The sequence below is a fragment of the Platichthys flesus genome, chromosome 16 (genome assembly GCF_949316205.1).
Source record: "Platichthys flesus chromosome 16, fPlaFle2.1, whole genome shotgun sequence".
NCBI lineage: Eukaryota > Metazoa > Chordata > Actinopteri > Pleuronectiformes > Pleuronectidae > Platichthys > Platichthys flesus.
The window spans coordinates 6,850,507-6,865,832 of NC_084960.1; the positions used below are offsets into that span (position 1 = coordinate 6,850,507).

General features: G+C 43.3%; 1 protein-coding gene across 1 annotated transcript; it reads right to left on the reverse strand.

The window, feature by feature from the left end:
- Positions 1-1,609: 1,609 nt before the first annotated feature.
- On the reverse strand, positions 1,610-13,631 carry cacng1b (calcium channel, voltage-dependent, gamma subunit 1b). The gene is made up of 4 exons (XM_062408519.1): positions 13,217-13,631; positions 5,880-5,954; positions 4,300-4,437; positions 1,610-3,594 (listed from the first exon to the last, which is right to left on the reverse strand). Exons 1-4 carry the CDS (start codon positions 13,455-13,457, stop codon positions 3,362-3,364), a joined length of 687 nt encoding a protein of 228 aa, XP_062264503.1. The 5' UTR covers positions 13,458-13,631; the 3' UTR covers positions 1,610-3,361.
- Between the last annotated feature and the right edge of the window lie 1,695 nt (positions 13,632-15,326).

Below are 15,326 nucleotides of genomic sequence, written 5' to 3' on the forward strand. Positions count from 1 at the left end.
GTCACAATCTGTTTTTCAGCTACACATCAGTGGTTGCATCTTCTAGCCCTATTTGTTATCATACAGCGGCTGAAATCCTGCACCACAATCAAACATCACAATGTAAAAGGGACAAAAAGATATTGCTTCCTTCCACCAAGTTTTGTGGTAATCTGTCAAGTACTTTTTTGACAATCCTACGCTCTTACAGACAAACAAACACAGCATAGGGATGTGGGCCACTTCAGGCAATGATGCAGCACTTCTGGCCAGGACAGAATGGATGTGAGCCTAAAATGGCCCACTTGTAAAATCGTAAATGTGCCCAGAATTTCCAAAAATAAATATGGGCCTTTTTGGCTAACACGCGGTGCTCTAGGTGGGGTGTAATCTGGATGTGAACCTAAAGTCGCCCATGTGGTAAAGCACCAAACATATTTTTGGCACCTTTGGTTGAAATGCAGTCATCCTATGATGAACTTGCGACCCAGCTCTGGCAAACAGGAGCGGACCGGCCCATCGCCATTATTCCATCGCAGTATGTGGGCGGATGTGGGCCGAATCTGGTCCTAACACAATTTGGCTATGTGAACAAATTTAAATGACATCATAACCTTCTTGGCAGAGGTAATGAAGGCACTGAAGATATCTGAGTAACTCTTATTACATAACTCACATCTACAAGCAAATAAGTTTTTTTTTTTTACATCATTGTTTCACAAATCCATCGAATAAATCACCCGAAACCTGTTCTCACTTTTTATTTTCAAGTTATTCTAATGATGAACTTCTACTTACCTGTATGCCACATTCAAAGACATTCACAAGGTTGTAAGGTTGAAAAACACACAATACTATACAGTAACTCCAAGCATCTGTAAACATGTAATTAGATAAGAGTTAGGCGCTAACACGGGGGAGACACACAAGAGGTGTTTCCCTATGAAAGCAATCTAAACAGGCATTTACTTGACCTTTCCCACAACAACAACAATTACACATTCAACAGCCTGGACAACCATTTTAGCTGCTTTATTGATTTTTCTCTCTGTTTAGCAAATTTGAATTATTTACAGAGCAAGGACCGTCTGTGCACAATGTGCAAATCCTGTTTTTACCAGGTTAGTTTGCACAGTCAACATTCAACATCATCTTCAAAAACATTTGCTTCCATTCGTCCGGGTCCTCGTCCAGCTTTTATTCCAGCCTGGCCACAAAAACTGTGTGATGCATGAGCACAACCTTTCTGTGTGTTATTTTCAGTCACAGAATACGGAACACAATGTTCCTGTTCTGTAAATGTACATTCAATTCCAGGGATCTGAACACATGCAGTTGTTAGCGAGGACATACGGCTGTGATTCAGTGGTCGCTCTAGCCCGTGCTCTTCTCACTGATCTAAGATCTGATGAATGATTTAAGGAACTTTATGCATTTATTACATCCTCTCGTGGAAAGCTCTGACCTGCAGTGTGTAAGGTGGAGCATCTCCAATGGATCTGTCTCTCGATTAAACCACTTCTTCTGGTTGAGAGGTTCCTGCACTGAGTGTGAGTCTTGTGTGTGAATGTGTGAGCAACGACACAAGGATGGCCCAACGTCTGGTAAAGAAAAGACTGGAAAAAGCCATTTTTTATTTCCTGAATAAATACATACATTGACTTTGTCGGTAGATTAACATATAAAAGCCAAACAAGGAAATCTGCAACCTTACTTGATTTTATACTGTGTGTACAGAATGAAAAGCAGAGGGAAGAATAACAAGATTGTGCCTTAGTTCATATTAACTTAACATAAACCAATGCTATAAAAGTCTTTTGCTTTGCACTGTGCACAAAAAGTCACACCATCATGACCTTTACAGATTTATTTAAGTTCCCATGTGGGAAAAAAAGACAATCACGGACATGCACTTCACAAATCTAAAATAAATAGTCTGACAATTTGTTAACAATGAGGTGAATATTTCTTCAAACAAAAAAAATCTTATTTTTACGATGTTCCGCTCTAATCAACAGCTGGTTCCTGTCCAGCTGATCATGACAGTGCAAATTATATAAAATAGTCAAGAAGAAAACTGGCGGCTTATTGTTTCAATTTTCTAAAATATAAACCTGTACAACGTCCAAGTCCCATTTTTTTTTATGGCAGTTAGAAAAATGGAAATGTTCTTCTCAGTCGGACCCCAGAGCCAAATCTAATCACTTCTTGTTTCCCTGTGAAGCTGCATTATTTAGGGAACTTTAATTCCACTGCACCTGCACCAGCTGACTGACTCCAGGGCCAGAGAAATAATTCAAATATAACCTGGTGAGGACGAAGACGACTGTTTAGCTAAGAATATACAACCTTTGTGTAACGCACACACAGGAAATAGAAATGCCTGTAGCCGTCAGGTGAAACCAGATTGAAAAATAAAATGAGAAAACTGAAAAGGTCGGCTGGGATTTGAATGCGACTGCAATTAAAAAAAGAAATACAATTGGATTTTCTTCTGACAGCAACAATGTACAGTCTACAGAACGGAGCAATCTTCAAGCTACTATTTTACAATCATATGCAATAATGAAAGTATATAAAGTCTATAGCATACTTACCCTAAATATGTTTATAGCTCTGGGCAAACAGAATAAAAGTAATGTAACTTAATGATACAAAATTACAAACATCAATATTTTTGAAGTAAATTCTAAATGGATGTTTATGGTTTGTTTTATGTGAAGGTTTGCTACATAACCCACAGTTATAGAGAGCCGCAGTCATGATGTCATGCACTGAAAATCCAGATCTAGGGAATTAAAATGTGATATCACAAGTGTATGGTTCTTCCGCTCATCTGCTATCCGTGATTCGCATGATCACAGACTTTTAATCTCTCTTACGTTCAAGGTTCGAACCTGTCTTATCTGTTTGTTGTATGCCTGTATTTTCATCCTTGGGAAACCAGACTACAACCTCTTTAACCCTGATGCTAAACTTGGGGATTTCTTTTCTTGTCTTTTTCTGTTTTTTACCTTTTTTTCTCATTTTGGTTGTGTTGTTGTAAGTTTTGTGGAATGTTTTCAATTGTGGAATATGACTCAAATACACTGTGTACACAAAATACTCCACTATCAACAGGAAATAGATAGAAATGTCAGAATTCAAACCATTTAACAGCATTCTTTGATTTCACTGTTATTAACTGAGTGGAAATGTGAAATAGTATAACGATATAAATATTTTTTATAGCTGAATTTTGTCAGGGGCATGTTTGTCCTTATCTTCACCAGAGGAACGGTTTTCTTTGTATAGTAGAATTGATAAATGTGTGGGATCGTATATATCCCATGTGTTTTATTGAATTTACATTTTTCAACTATGCCTGTTACATCCCCTGTGTCTATTCTAAGGTGTCCGGATCGGCGTCCATGCAGGTCTCCCAGGGATTACGAGGCATGTGGGGCATGGAGATGAGAAGCAGGGCGGCTCCGCTGAGGATGAGGAGAGTGAAGGAGGCGCAGGCGCAGGTGAAGGACCAGGAGTAGTAGTATTCAATCCAGATGGTCTCGTCACTGGCGATCATACGTTTGACAGACTGGCGCATTACCTCGACGGAAATGATGATGCAGAGGCCTGGGTTCCAAAACAGAAAGAAGTCATTGTAAAGGGCAAAAACAGATTAATCAACCAATTGTACAAGTCCACATTTAAACGGCAGGATTCTTAGATTTATTTTAGCATAGTAAATGTGTTTTTCGTTGGGAGATCACACTCGTCACAGTTAATTTCATCCCTCATACAGATACTGGATGGAAATGTTGCCCCAGAGCTACATCAGCTAAATCACTACTTTTCATCTACCCACAAAGATTAAGATTAAGATTAAGATGCATTTATTAGTCCCAAACACATGCACAGACATGCAAAGGCACACTCATGCAGGTAGGGAAATTTAACTTCTGCTTTTGACCCATCTGGTGCAGGACACACAGAGCAGTGAGCGACCATGTACGGCACTCGGGGAGCAGATGTTGGGGGAGTAAGGTGCCTTGCTCAGGGGCACCTTACTCATCTTTTTGTTGTCTCTCAGTGGAGTCGAACCAGAGACGAACCAGAGACCTTCTCTGCCCATAGTCCAAGTTTCAGCCACTAGACCACCCCAAAACAAATTACCCTTTCAACTCTGTTAATTTAGCTGCATCTGTATTATTCATCGCAGAAAAGAAAAAAAGTGTGTGTGACGATGACGCACTACTTTTCAGATTGAGCTGTGAGAGAGACACAAGAGAACCAGAAAGAAAAACTGACTCGTGATCCACATCGTGTGTTTCATCTGACCTGCGAAGGCAAAGAACATCCCGGCGGGTCGGAGCAGGTAGTCACGGCCCTTCCCAAACGAGAAGACGACACAGACAGTTCCCAGGGTCATGAAGAACAGGCTGAATATGGCGATGGCTGCTGCTGAGATATTGTACTCTGAGGAAAGAGAGGAAAAACAATAAGAGGCGGGACGCCAGGGAGACGGCAAGATGGAGAAGACATAATTATTGTTTCGATATTGCACTCGGGCGGGTTGTGACACGGATAATTAGCCTTTAAATTAGCCTCGCTTGAAAAGCAGCAGTCATTTATATAAACTCCATGACGGATGAGATGCTGCAGGCTTAGAACAAGATGATTAGAGGATCTTTTCCTCCTTCCGCCCACCTCTCATCCTGTCTGTTCGTCAGATTTAGATAATCTACTCTTTTTTTTCTCTGTAACGCTCCAACTGTGATGAAAATGATCCGATTCCACTCAAGACTGTGGAGCTGTCTCAGCGTCTTAGGCTCCTTGTTAGAACCCATGTACGAATGCATGTTTTTCTGTTTAATATTAAGCTCAAGAGGGGATATGTTCCGGATATTCTCCTTGGTTTTTCAGGCCAGCCCCCATGAAAAAACATAATTCTCCCAGGATGAAAAAGAGGTGACTACACGTAGAAGATGCATAAGATGTCAACTTGGAGAGACAACCAGATTTGAGAACGATAAGTGGGGTCAATGAGCTTAAAACAAAAGTTTGTGATCTCGCAGGGCGGTGGAAGGAGTCATGTTTACGACCCCAGGCGGCTCCAGGTTTTGACTTAGAGCTAATTGCGTATCGTTTAAGGCTGCGACATTTTAAGCACATTTATAAAAGGAACGGCTCGAGAAGCCCAACTTGGTTCTCACACAAGAGATATAAATTATTAGTTTTTTCACGAATGACACCTCACCAGTGCATCTTTGTGCTGAATGCTGTTACTTTTGCTCTCTGTTAGGTTACATGCAGATTTGCATTTATTTCTGGCCTCTTATTCTGCATTGTACTTTAAATGTTTGTCCTTATAAAGCCCTGTCCTCTTTGGTTTTCAACCTACAGACCTTAACGTGGTGAGCAACACACCACTATAGGACTTAGACCGTGTTCTGTCGGTCGTGAAACAGAGGAGGGAACAGAGGAGGGAACAGAGGAGGGAACAGAGGAGGGAACAGAGGAGCTATTCCCTGGAAATACGTTAACTTTGAATATAATAATCTCGCTGCAGCAGGAGAGATAAAGTGATGAAAATCAGAGGACAGGGCAGCAGATTTCTTTACTTGTCTGATGTGAACAATGGTTTGCAGTAAAACAACACGTAATCCAGGCAGCATTATCTATTTTCTATTGCAGTTGGTTAGAAAACGAGTGTACAAGACCTGGTTGTCGTGTGTCATTGGGGTCTCGCACATGTCATACATGCATTACACAAGTTCTGTGTTGTACAATGTGGGTATGTGATTTTTGAGCTCCTGCACATGTAGCAAATTTGATTTACTCCCATTTTCTTTCACTTTAGTCAAAATGGTTTCCGTTATTCACTTCAATAGTCTGTGCAGTAGAGGGAGGGCACCCACCTTTCTGGGTCTTGACTTCAAAAACTTCAGCCTCTTCGCCCGATGTGAAGTGTTTGAAGTAGGAACAGTTCTTTGCTGCAGAGTAAGACAGGATGAAAGAGGAGGAAGAGAGGGATAGAGAGAAATCAGAGGGGAAGACGACACATAGCTCAGACTCTTCTATGTAAAAGTTAAATCTCCGGCTGGAATCAAACGGATAAATGAGAATTTAGTTTTTGAATAAAATAATAAAAACCCACCCCATAATTATTGCAGTAAACTCTTTCTACCAGCATACTTCACTTAACCTTCAATTATGGGGATGTGGAAATATGGGAATGTACTCACAACTGGAAATAGTTCTTAAAATCAATTTACAGTCTTTACAGAAACCTTTAAAAAGTATGTATAGTTACATAGGGTTAGGGTTATAATATATAATACATTTTACCCATGAAATCAGGGTAGGTGTGTTGTTATCAGCTTGCAAAAGGAAACCTAATCATTATACTTACAAATTTAAAGTTATTGACTCTTAACTTATATTTTTGAGATCACAGTGTTTTTAGTTTTACCTTGGAAAAGCATGAATAAGTATTCTTAATAGTATCTTATTAATAACTCATACCCAGGAGCTCTTGGCTAACCTAGCAGCTTCAACTGTCCTGCTTGAAAAACATTCTTTGTGCCCATTGTGGTAGAAAATGAAATTAAAAAGTATGTGTTATAGAACCACACATCTATACTTGTGTCTAAATCGGTAAAGAATGAGCTTTCACAACTGTTCCCCTTCCTCTGTTTGTGTTTGATCAGGTGCACATGTAGCACCGCTCTCCAAATCCTTTTTCTGCCGCTTTGCAATCATCCTAAAGCAAATGTCTCAAACTAAAATCCATCCCTGTCCTGTCGGCTGTGCTCTCATACTTTTCAGAAATCCAGTTCACATAGGAATAATGAATTTCAGCTCTTTGCTGGCCCCAAACTTTAGTCCTTTGACCACAATCTCCAATATCGCCTGATACAGAGAAAACGATTCCTGGGTGTCGTCCTTTCCCACACACTCATCTGTCTGCCGTCTGTCTCTGAGGGGACCAGGGCTGAGAGGACATAAAGGCCAAGTGAGTGTCCCCTCGTCCCTCCACTCACCATCCGTTCTCACTGAGATTAAACCCATAAAGCAGACAGGTGCTCTCTCTGTCCACACCGAGAGGGACAATGTTTGTGTGTTTTCTCTCTTGCTCTATTTATCTCTCTATCCCATTGTGTGTTTGTGTGTGTGATTGAGAGAGAGAGAGTGTGTGTGTGTGTGTGTGTGTGTGTGTGTGTGTGTGTGTGCGCACTAGGCAACAGTGGAGCTGTTTGTTATCCAGGATGAGAAAGAATCACTAAAGAGGTAACCTAGCAACAGGCTGCTGCAGGTCTTGGCTAGTGTTATCTATTTGCTCATGTAAAGGCATATCACAGCATGTGTGTGTGCGTGTGTGTGTGTGTGTGTGTGCGTGTGTGTATGTGTGTGCGTGTGTGAGCAGGGGGGGGGGTTCTATCTGCAAATACATAATTTTCATTAGCACTGTCTCGGCTGTGGGTATAAGGGTCACTGTCCTGTTGGAGGATGAACCTTCAACCTGTATCTTATAACTCTGGCGTTATTGTGTAATAAGTGTAGAATGATGAGATGGTAAATTATTTTTGCTGCAATATAACACAATAAAGTATCTATGAGGCATATAAACCTTCGAGCTTAAAAGACTGATCCACTGTTTATCTGTTGGACAATGAATTAGGAAAGGATCATGTTGTCACGCTCTGTCATTTTAGTTTGTAGATTTCAGTCTCTTTGTTATGAGTTTTTTCTGTTTCCTGTTTATTTTGTAGTCTCGTTTCTTTGAGTGTGTTTTCTGTTTCTCGTTTGTGTTCACTTCCTGTCTCGGTGATTGTCTGCCCCAGTCCTCATGTGTTGCACCTGTGGCTAATAACCCCTGCCTTCCCTTTGTCTCTATATAATGCTCTGTGTTCCCTTTGTCCTTTGTCTAGTACTAGTTGTACTAGTTGTTGTTCAAGGTGTTGTTGTGTCCTGCTGTCCTGTCCTGTTTCCCCGTCCGGATCTCTTGTGTTCCCTGTGGCCTTGCCGCTCTGCCTCTGCATCCCCAGTGTAGGCCCCTGTGTTTTCGTCTCTCCACTATTCACCCTTTAGTGTTATCCAGTTTTTCCCCTCCTTTAGTGTTTATGTTTCGTGTTTTTGTCTGATTAAGACTCTCGTTATATTCAAATTCTATTTTTGTTAAACCTCTGCATCCTGGGTCCATCTGCCTCCACCTATCCTGACACATGTAGATGGAGATGGAAGCAATGAGCCCGCTTCTCCTTAGTTTGGCTACTATCTGAAATCCCTGTGTCTCGATTCAGGGTTTATCCACAAAGACCACCTCCTTTATGTGCCGCGGAGAGCGTAAAGGCCAAACCCGAATGAGACGCTCGGGTCTACAGAGGCTCGTCACGCCCTTATTGCTGTTGCCGGGCAACAGAGCTGTGGTTGGACATGACAGGAAAGATTTAACGCCCGTTGTTTTTTTTTTACAATTAGCTGTTCAGTCGAGTCGAAGCATCGGACGTCTCGTCACTTGCCGGCACCATGACCTCTTTGAAAAAACGCTTCATCACTGAAGGGCAATGACTCCTGGGAGAGGTGGGGTCAGGACCGATCCACCTGTTGGAGCCTTCGTTTCCTGGGGGTTGGAGGACGCATTTGAATGAGCCTCGGAAAATGGAACGGCCAAGTCGTGCCGTCGTGATGAAATCGGTCTTAAGTGCAGCCTCCTGATTTAAGACACAGCTCATGTCTCCTAGTTTGCAGTCCATTGGTTCTCGATTTTTTTCCTACAAAGATCTGCATTAAATGAAACAGCAGATTGTTCATTTCACACAGAAGGAGTGGTTCTACTTACAATTTCAATAGATTCATTAGAAAAACATATATGGTTTCTTTTTTTAAACCATTGATGCTTAAAACAAGGTTAAACAGTAAATTGTGTGTATCCCATATTCTTGTAAGTGTGTCGTAAATGTAGATGGAGAGGATTCAGACTGGTTGTGCCTCATCAACCTCGCAGTCATGGCTAATGGGAAGATTTAGTTCTGGGGGCAGCGTGATAAGAACGAGGCATCGCCTGTCATTTTAGTTTTGCCTCTTTCCATTAGACGCCGCTGCCACCTCCTCTCTTTGACATGCAGCTTCTCCTTTACACATTCTTCTCTTTCTCCACCTCTCATTAAACCTGTCACCTCAGCTTTTTCTCTCGGTTTGGTTTGGTTTCTCCATTTCCATCTTTTTTCCTTTGGTTTCCCTGCTCACATCTCTCCCTCCGCCCACAGTCCCTTTATCCTCGGATGTTTTTAGGACGCACCCACAACGTGCTGACTTTTAACCAAACTATGCTGAGACTTTTTTACATGTCATGACGGCTGTTCAGACAATTTTACACTTTGAAAATAGCTTCTATCACTTTTTGCAGGACTTTGGATGTTGTTTTTTTAGGTGTTGAAGGGAAGGGGGGTGCTGTGTGAATTGGATGAGTGGGGCTATTTGAATGTCTGCTGCACTAGGAACTTTAATAGCTGGGCCAGGACAGCTTTTCCCATGTATGAGTGTGTATGTGGCCTGACCCTTATCCTGAAGTTCAAAACACTAGAGTCTGACTGACTGTCGTGATCAAGGTCACCCAGATGGCATCGCAGCATCACATTATATAAGAGATCTCAACAGTAATCTCTGAATATCATTTCCGATTTACATAACAGGGAGTGATTCATTCACATTTTGAAAAGTGCACTTGTTTTGTGAATTCTAAAACAGCCGCACACCTCCACAGTTTGGGAGCAGGGACCTGGCAGACAAGAATAACAAAAAAAATGGCTGTTTGAGAAAAAAGTAGAAGTGGTGGGTCAAGGTGCTTTTCAGGGGATGAATTGAGGCCACCAGCCTTGTTACTCTCATTCCACTAGAGAACCAGAAAATATGTTGCGATGATAAACTCCTTTTCTCCCTTGCACACTCGCTGTATATGTGCAGGAACACAACCATGCAACACAAAAAAAGCACTGTTTATGCTCTTTCGTGAACTATAAAATATTTGTTTGACTTTTAACGCACACTAAAGATTTCGGTGCCTGAGCACATGCCCTAGTTAACTTTACACTTAACTATGGTGGCAACACACTTCTGTGTCTGGCAGCACGTACTGACAGTTAGCTAGTTACTAGTTCAAACTGGATTCAACACAACAACAAAAAGCTGAATGGGTTGAAGTCCCACACAGCACGGTGATGGAAAACACAAATTCAGCAGCCACAGTTGACAGTGTGGGCGAGTTTGGAGTATTTTGCTTGATTTAAGCACTCAAACTGATTTGGTGTGAAATAATTTAGCACTTATTTATTTTAATATATTTAAGTTCAGTATACTTTAAATTGTTGACAGTTAATATTTCAATAATTGCTGCCCTTATTGTCGACTGTTGTTTTCTGCTTTCTGCAGGTTCTGTCATTGTTTAGGAACTGGTACCTGTTTGAAAGTGTTGATATAGCACTGGTATCAGAAAATACTCAAACGATAACCGACCCTATAACATAGAGTATGTTCAGGGTATTTAGTCCCATTGTATTGTTTCTAAATGAGTCATCTCAGTGTTTATTTTTAACTCCATTGACATTACAGGTTGAACATTGGTGAAAAATGACTTCATGTTTCAGACCTTGTCACACGGTGTTAAAGCTGTTGCCTGAGGTTTGCTGGCTTGTTTTAAAAGAGTAAAAATGAAAGAGTGCAGCCGATCCAAGCTGTCGGTGCTCAGCCGGGCTGCCCAGCTTCCTAACAGCGCTCTATCAAATGTGGAGGCCAACCGCTGAGCTCAGAGAGCGGCTGTGTTTCTCTAGCCTCTCCTCACCAACCTGGAAGATTGACCAGTGGGGGGTCAGCCGAGACTGAACCTGACATTTCGGAGAACCAGGGCTTGAGAGGCCTTTTCTCTGCCACTGGAGGACAATCACTGAACAGATTAGTTTGGATTTACTCGTTTCCTGCCACAAGCCTCGACTTCCTCCTGATCAGCTCACTTTCAGGATGCTGAAAAGAGCCATAACCATACTCACTTATGGAAGAAAAGGTAACTGGTTTCTCGGTATGCTGTGGTCAAATTGCTGTCAGTGGGTGATTCCGTTACTGATTGGTTGGTACAGTCCCAGCATGAATCTGCTAATAACATGTTGGGGTCAGTGTAAGATTTCACTGAACTGCTTTTACTTTCACACTGTTTCATCTCTAATCTCAACAAATGTCCAGCTCCACACTCATAGATCCATCTCTGACAATAGCTGGGCCACAAATGGGGAATGATGGGCTTTTATAACAGAAACCATTAGGCCTGGTTCAGTAGCAAACAGCCACATGTCCTAATCCAAGTGTGCAGGCCCCATTGGGGTTATATCTCTGCAGCTGTCTCTGACAAAAAAGCTGACATTTCTTGCCGCACAGATGACAGGCAGCAGCAGATTTAAGGAGGGTGGATCCCTGAACACCGAACCGAACTTCAGTCTATCAAAAGTTTTTTCTCCGGTCGAGACATTGTGTACATTTCAGGCTGTTTTGAATATCAGAGACAAAGCTGCGATCCTTCACAGATGTTGGCAAACTATTTTACTGCGGCTGTCAGACTGTGGAGATTGTAAATGGATCATTCATCATATTCGAGTTGTCTGTCAGCTACCATATGCCCTTCTGTCATTACCACAGGTGATTGACTTGAGGGGGGGGGGGGGAAATCTCTTAAGCAAATTTAAATTTCTGTCTCCATTCTTAACAAAGAATGTGCTCTGCAGGAAACACTTTCTATTTCTATTACAGGCACCTGTCACACCTTCTCTCTGGGTTCAGACTTTCGCCTGTTGTTGAGGACGTGTCTGAACCAGACTATCTCCTGCTGATATGTGAAATGCTTCTATGGAAAATATCCAGACCCAATTCACCCTGAGTTCATGACTGAAAAAGGCTTCTGTCCACTGGTCCTGCTGCTTTGTGGCTTCTCAACATGCGAGACATAAAACTTAGTCCGGTTACCCTTGTCTTCATCCTCCTTGGACTCTGTAAAAGTGCCCCCCCCTCTCCCCATCAACCGTGGCATCCCGGCCTCAAACCATCCATTCACATTTCAGCTTTCTTCTCCCCGATCCCCTTCAGCCCCTCCTGAGTCTCCCAGGTGCACGCTAACTCATGAGCTGGTGTGGGAAGCCACACTTCATTAAGGTCTGGACTGATCCTGAGGAGCCGGAGGCGATGTCAATGACAGAGTCCGAGGGAAATCTCTGTCTGAGGCTGCAAGGCACGCGCACACACAGCCAGTGGCCAACACGATGCTGTTCACCTCAGGGCTGGCTCTCTTAGGATTAAAGCCGTAAGACTCTTGTGGAGAGCTTTGAAAAGCACGACTGAATACCTGTTTGATTTACTCATTTAATTTCTTACTGTATTAAAGGAAGGAAGAGAACCTTACAAGACTGGATTGTTACTTGAAGATCAATTTTGTTTTATGGCTTGTAATTAGCTTGTGAGTATGGCTAAGGAACGGGGCCTCTGAACATTGTGTTAGCCAGGGATTCTCAGTGGCATAATAAAAAGTTGATTGAATTAAGTGACCTCCTTAGAATACTGCTCTCTGGTCAGCCTGTTGATCAAAGCGAATCCTCAGGTCTGCTTTGACACTGCGGATCACTCCGAGCAAGAGACATAGACGTTAAAACACATCTAATGATCTCATCATTTAGTTCAACACTCTGCTGACAAACAGTGAAACGCCTCCTGCTGTGATCGAATAGCTCAGAAGAAGGTGCAGCAGAGAGAATGAAAGGAACAAGGGCCTCGCTTGCTCCTCAACGTGCATGAAGAGCCAGTGAGGGCAGACAGAGAAGCACGGCTGCGATACGCCATCATTACACCCTCGTAGTTTGCTTAATTGGCTGTTTCTGGTGCATTTACAAGAAAACTTTTAAAGTGTGGAGATGAAGGCCGAGTACGTCAATGTCGAGGCTCAATTATAACTGTGATGAGCAGCCGGATGATAGCAGAGACCACCCTGCTCAGCACCTAAATCTGTATCTGCTTTGACCTTCATCTTTACACTGGTACATGAAGCAGAACTGCAGCATTAATATTTCTTTACCGCTTCAAGTCCACTTTCCCTCAATAAGAAACAAAACCCTCTCTGTGACTTTACCGGTTGTTTGGAGTCTGAGGAGCTTGTCAGTCAGCAGCAGCTATACAACAAACAGAGATGCTTAGCCCAAACATGTCTGCCATGCTTCCCTACCTCCAGGTAAGCTGATGGGGCCGCAACCTTTGCCCATGGGGTCCTCCTCCACGATGAAGATGCTCTTCTTGCAGAGCCTCCACAGGCCAAAGTGGGCTGCCTCGCAGGTGGCGTTGAGCTTCTCCACACGGGGGCTGAGCACGGCCCAGTGGTCGGTCACCACCGCCGCCAGCATCGCCGCCATGCCCACCACGATCACCACAGACGTGATCTTGACCTTGGTCGCCTGCTCATCAAACATGCTGCTGCCCGATGCGTGTGGTTGTGTGTGTGTGTGTGTGTGTGTGTGTGTGTGTGTGTGTGTGTGTGCGTGTGATGGTAAGGACAGTCAAGGTTGTTTTGGTTGTGTTCTTCTTCTGGTCCTTGTTGCCAGATGTTGAATCCAGAGGTTCCTCTTCTTGTCTGAAGCTTCTCTATACACTGATGTCCTCTCGTCTCTCCTGCTCTCCTGTCTACCGCTCTTTCCTTCTCTTTCTCTGCCTGGTGCCTGGTGGTTGGTAAAAAAAAAAAGGGGCCAGATAACGGTGCCCTAGTTTCTACCTCTCTCCGCTCCTCCTCTTCCTCCCCAGTTACATATGGGCTTCGAGGTTTGAAGAGGTACCGGGAAGTGCTTTCACCTATTACACCTATTACTCGACCTTTGAGAGGAGCTGGGTCACAATCAGACGCTTTCATTTGACGGTGACGTGATCCAATACCCAGGTGACACGATCAAAGACAGCGGCTGCAAACTAATGGCAATATATTTGACAGTCCTGATGCGTATCTCTCTGACATTCCAGAGACGGATGTGATCAATCCTTTATTTGTCCAGAACATTCTCCATCAGTCTGATCCGTTTCCAGGCTCAGTTGTCTCGGGCTCTGCGTGCCAGGGGACTCCTTGGGCTGGGGTGGTGGTGGTGGGGGGTTGTCGTCTGAATGAGCTGATCTACATACTCAGCCAATCAGCAGTCATGGTTTGAGGCAATTTGGGTCCCACCTGATTCCAGCAGTTGATCCAGATTTGGAAAGTGAAAGAGGGTGTCGGCATATGGAGCTCTGAAACTTGAGGTTTAGTTGGCTTCTGTGTTTTAAATCAGATTGGTTTCATACGATACATATTTTACTAAAGCATTGAGATATAGCTTTTCCACTGAGAGTCCCCCCCCCCCCTTCCCCCCCATCTTTATTGAAGAGTGGTCAGTTTGAGAGCAGTACTTATTGATTTCACATTCAGATTTAGCCCTGCTTGTGCTTAGATCTGCTCTTCTTGCTCTCGGACAGATCATCAACATCTGGCCTCTTCTATTGGTTGTGGGAATTTATGACAGACTTTTTAAGGCAGGCGCAGATGCAGTGTGAGCCCAAGGAGAAGAGCTGTAACTCTAAATTGAAACAATATTCTGATCCTGCACTCAGAGGCTTTTGATGGTCGTGACTGGAAGAAAAAAAAACACCTGACCTGATCATTTTCATGTTTTTTCTCTCTTTTACTCTCTCTGTTTAATAAAAACATGATACCTCTCAGAGGGATAGTCAGCCTTCTCCCTGTGAAGTACTTGAGTAAACGGACAAGCTTTTTATAAACCACTGTGCCCCACTTCAGACAGGACTCTGTCCCATTTTCCGCCCTGACAACGCTCACACAGCTCCGGCTTTCTAACACATTACATGGCAGGACGTGTAAAGGAAGAGGTGGAGGCACAGGGTTTCATGATGATGCCTGTGTGTGTGTGTGTGTGTGTATGTGTGAGGGAATCAAAGTGCCTCATTCAAACACCATCAGGAGTTGACTGAGCCAGGAAATTGATCATCAAAGACAAATCATCTCTCTCACTAACTTGTAAAAATAACTAGAAACCCCACAGCAGGGGTTGAGAGGAAGTGAGAGACGGGTTGCGTTCATTATCACGTTCCACCTGGATGCATTTGCAGCAAAACCTGCTTATTCTCCCAGAGGACGAATCCCTCGCCGAGGCTGTGAGAGCGACCGCTTGTCTCCTAAGTGTGTAATAACACAGCCTGTCTCGCTGGGTGACCCCCCGACCTGCTTCATTTGTCACACGGTTCCCTGGAGACCGTAAAGCGATGAAGAACCTCGCAGCTGTTAAGTCTCCAAGCAAACATAC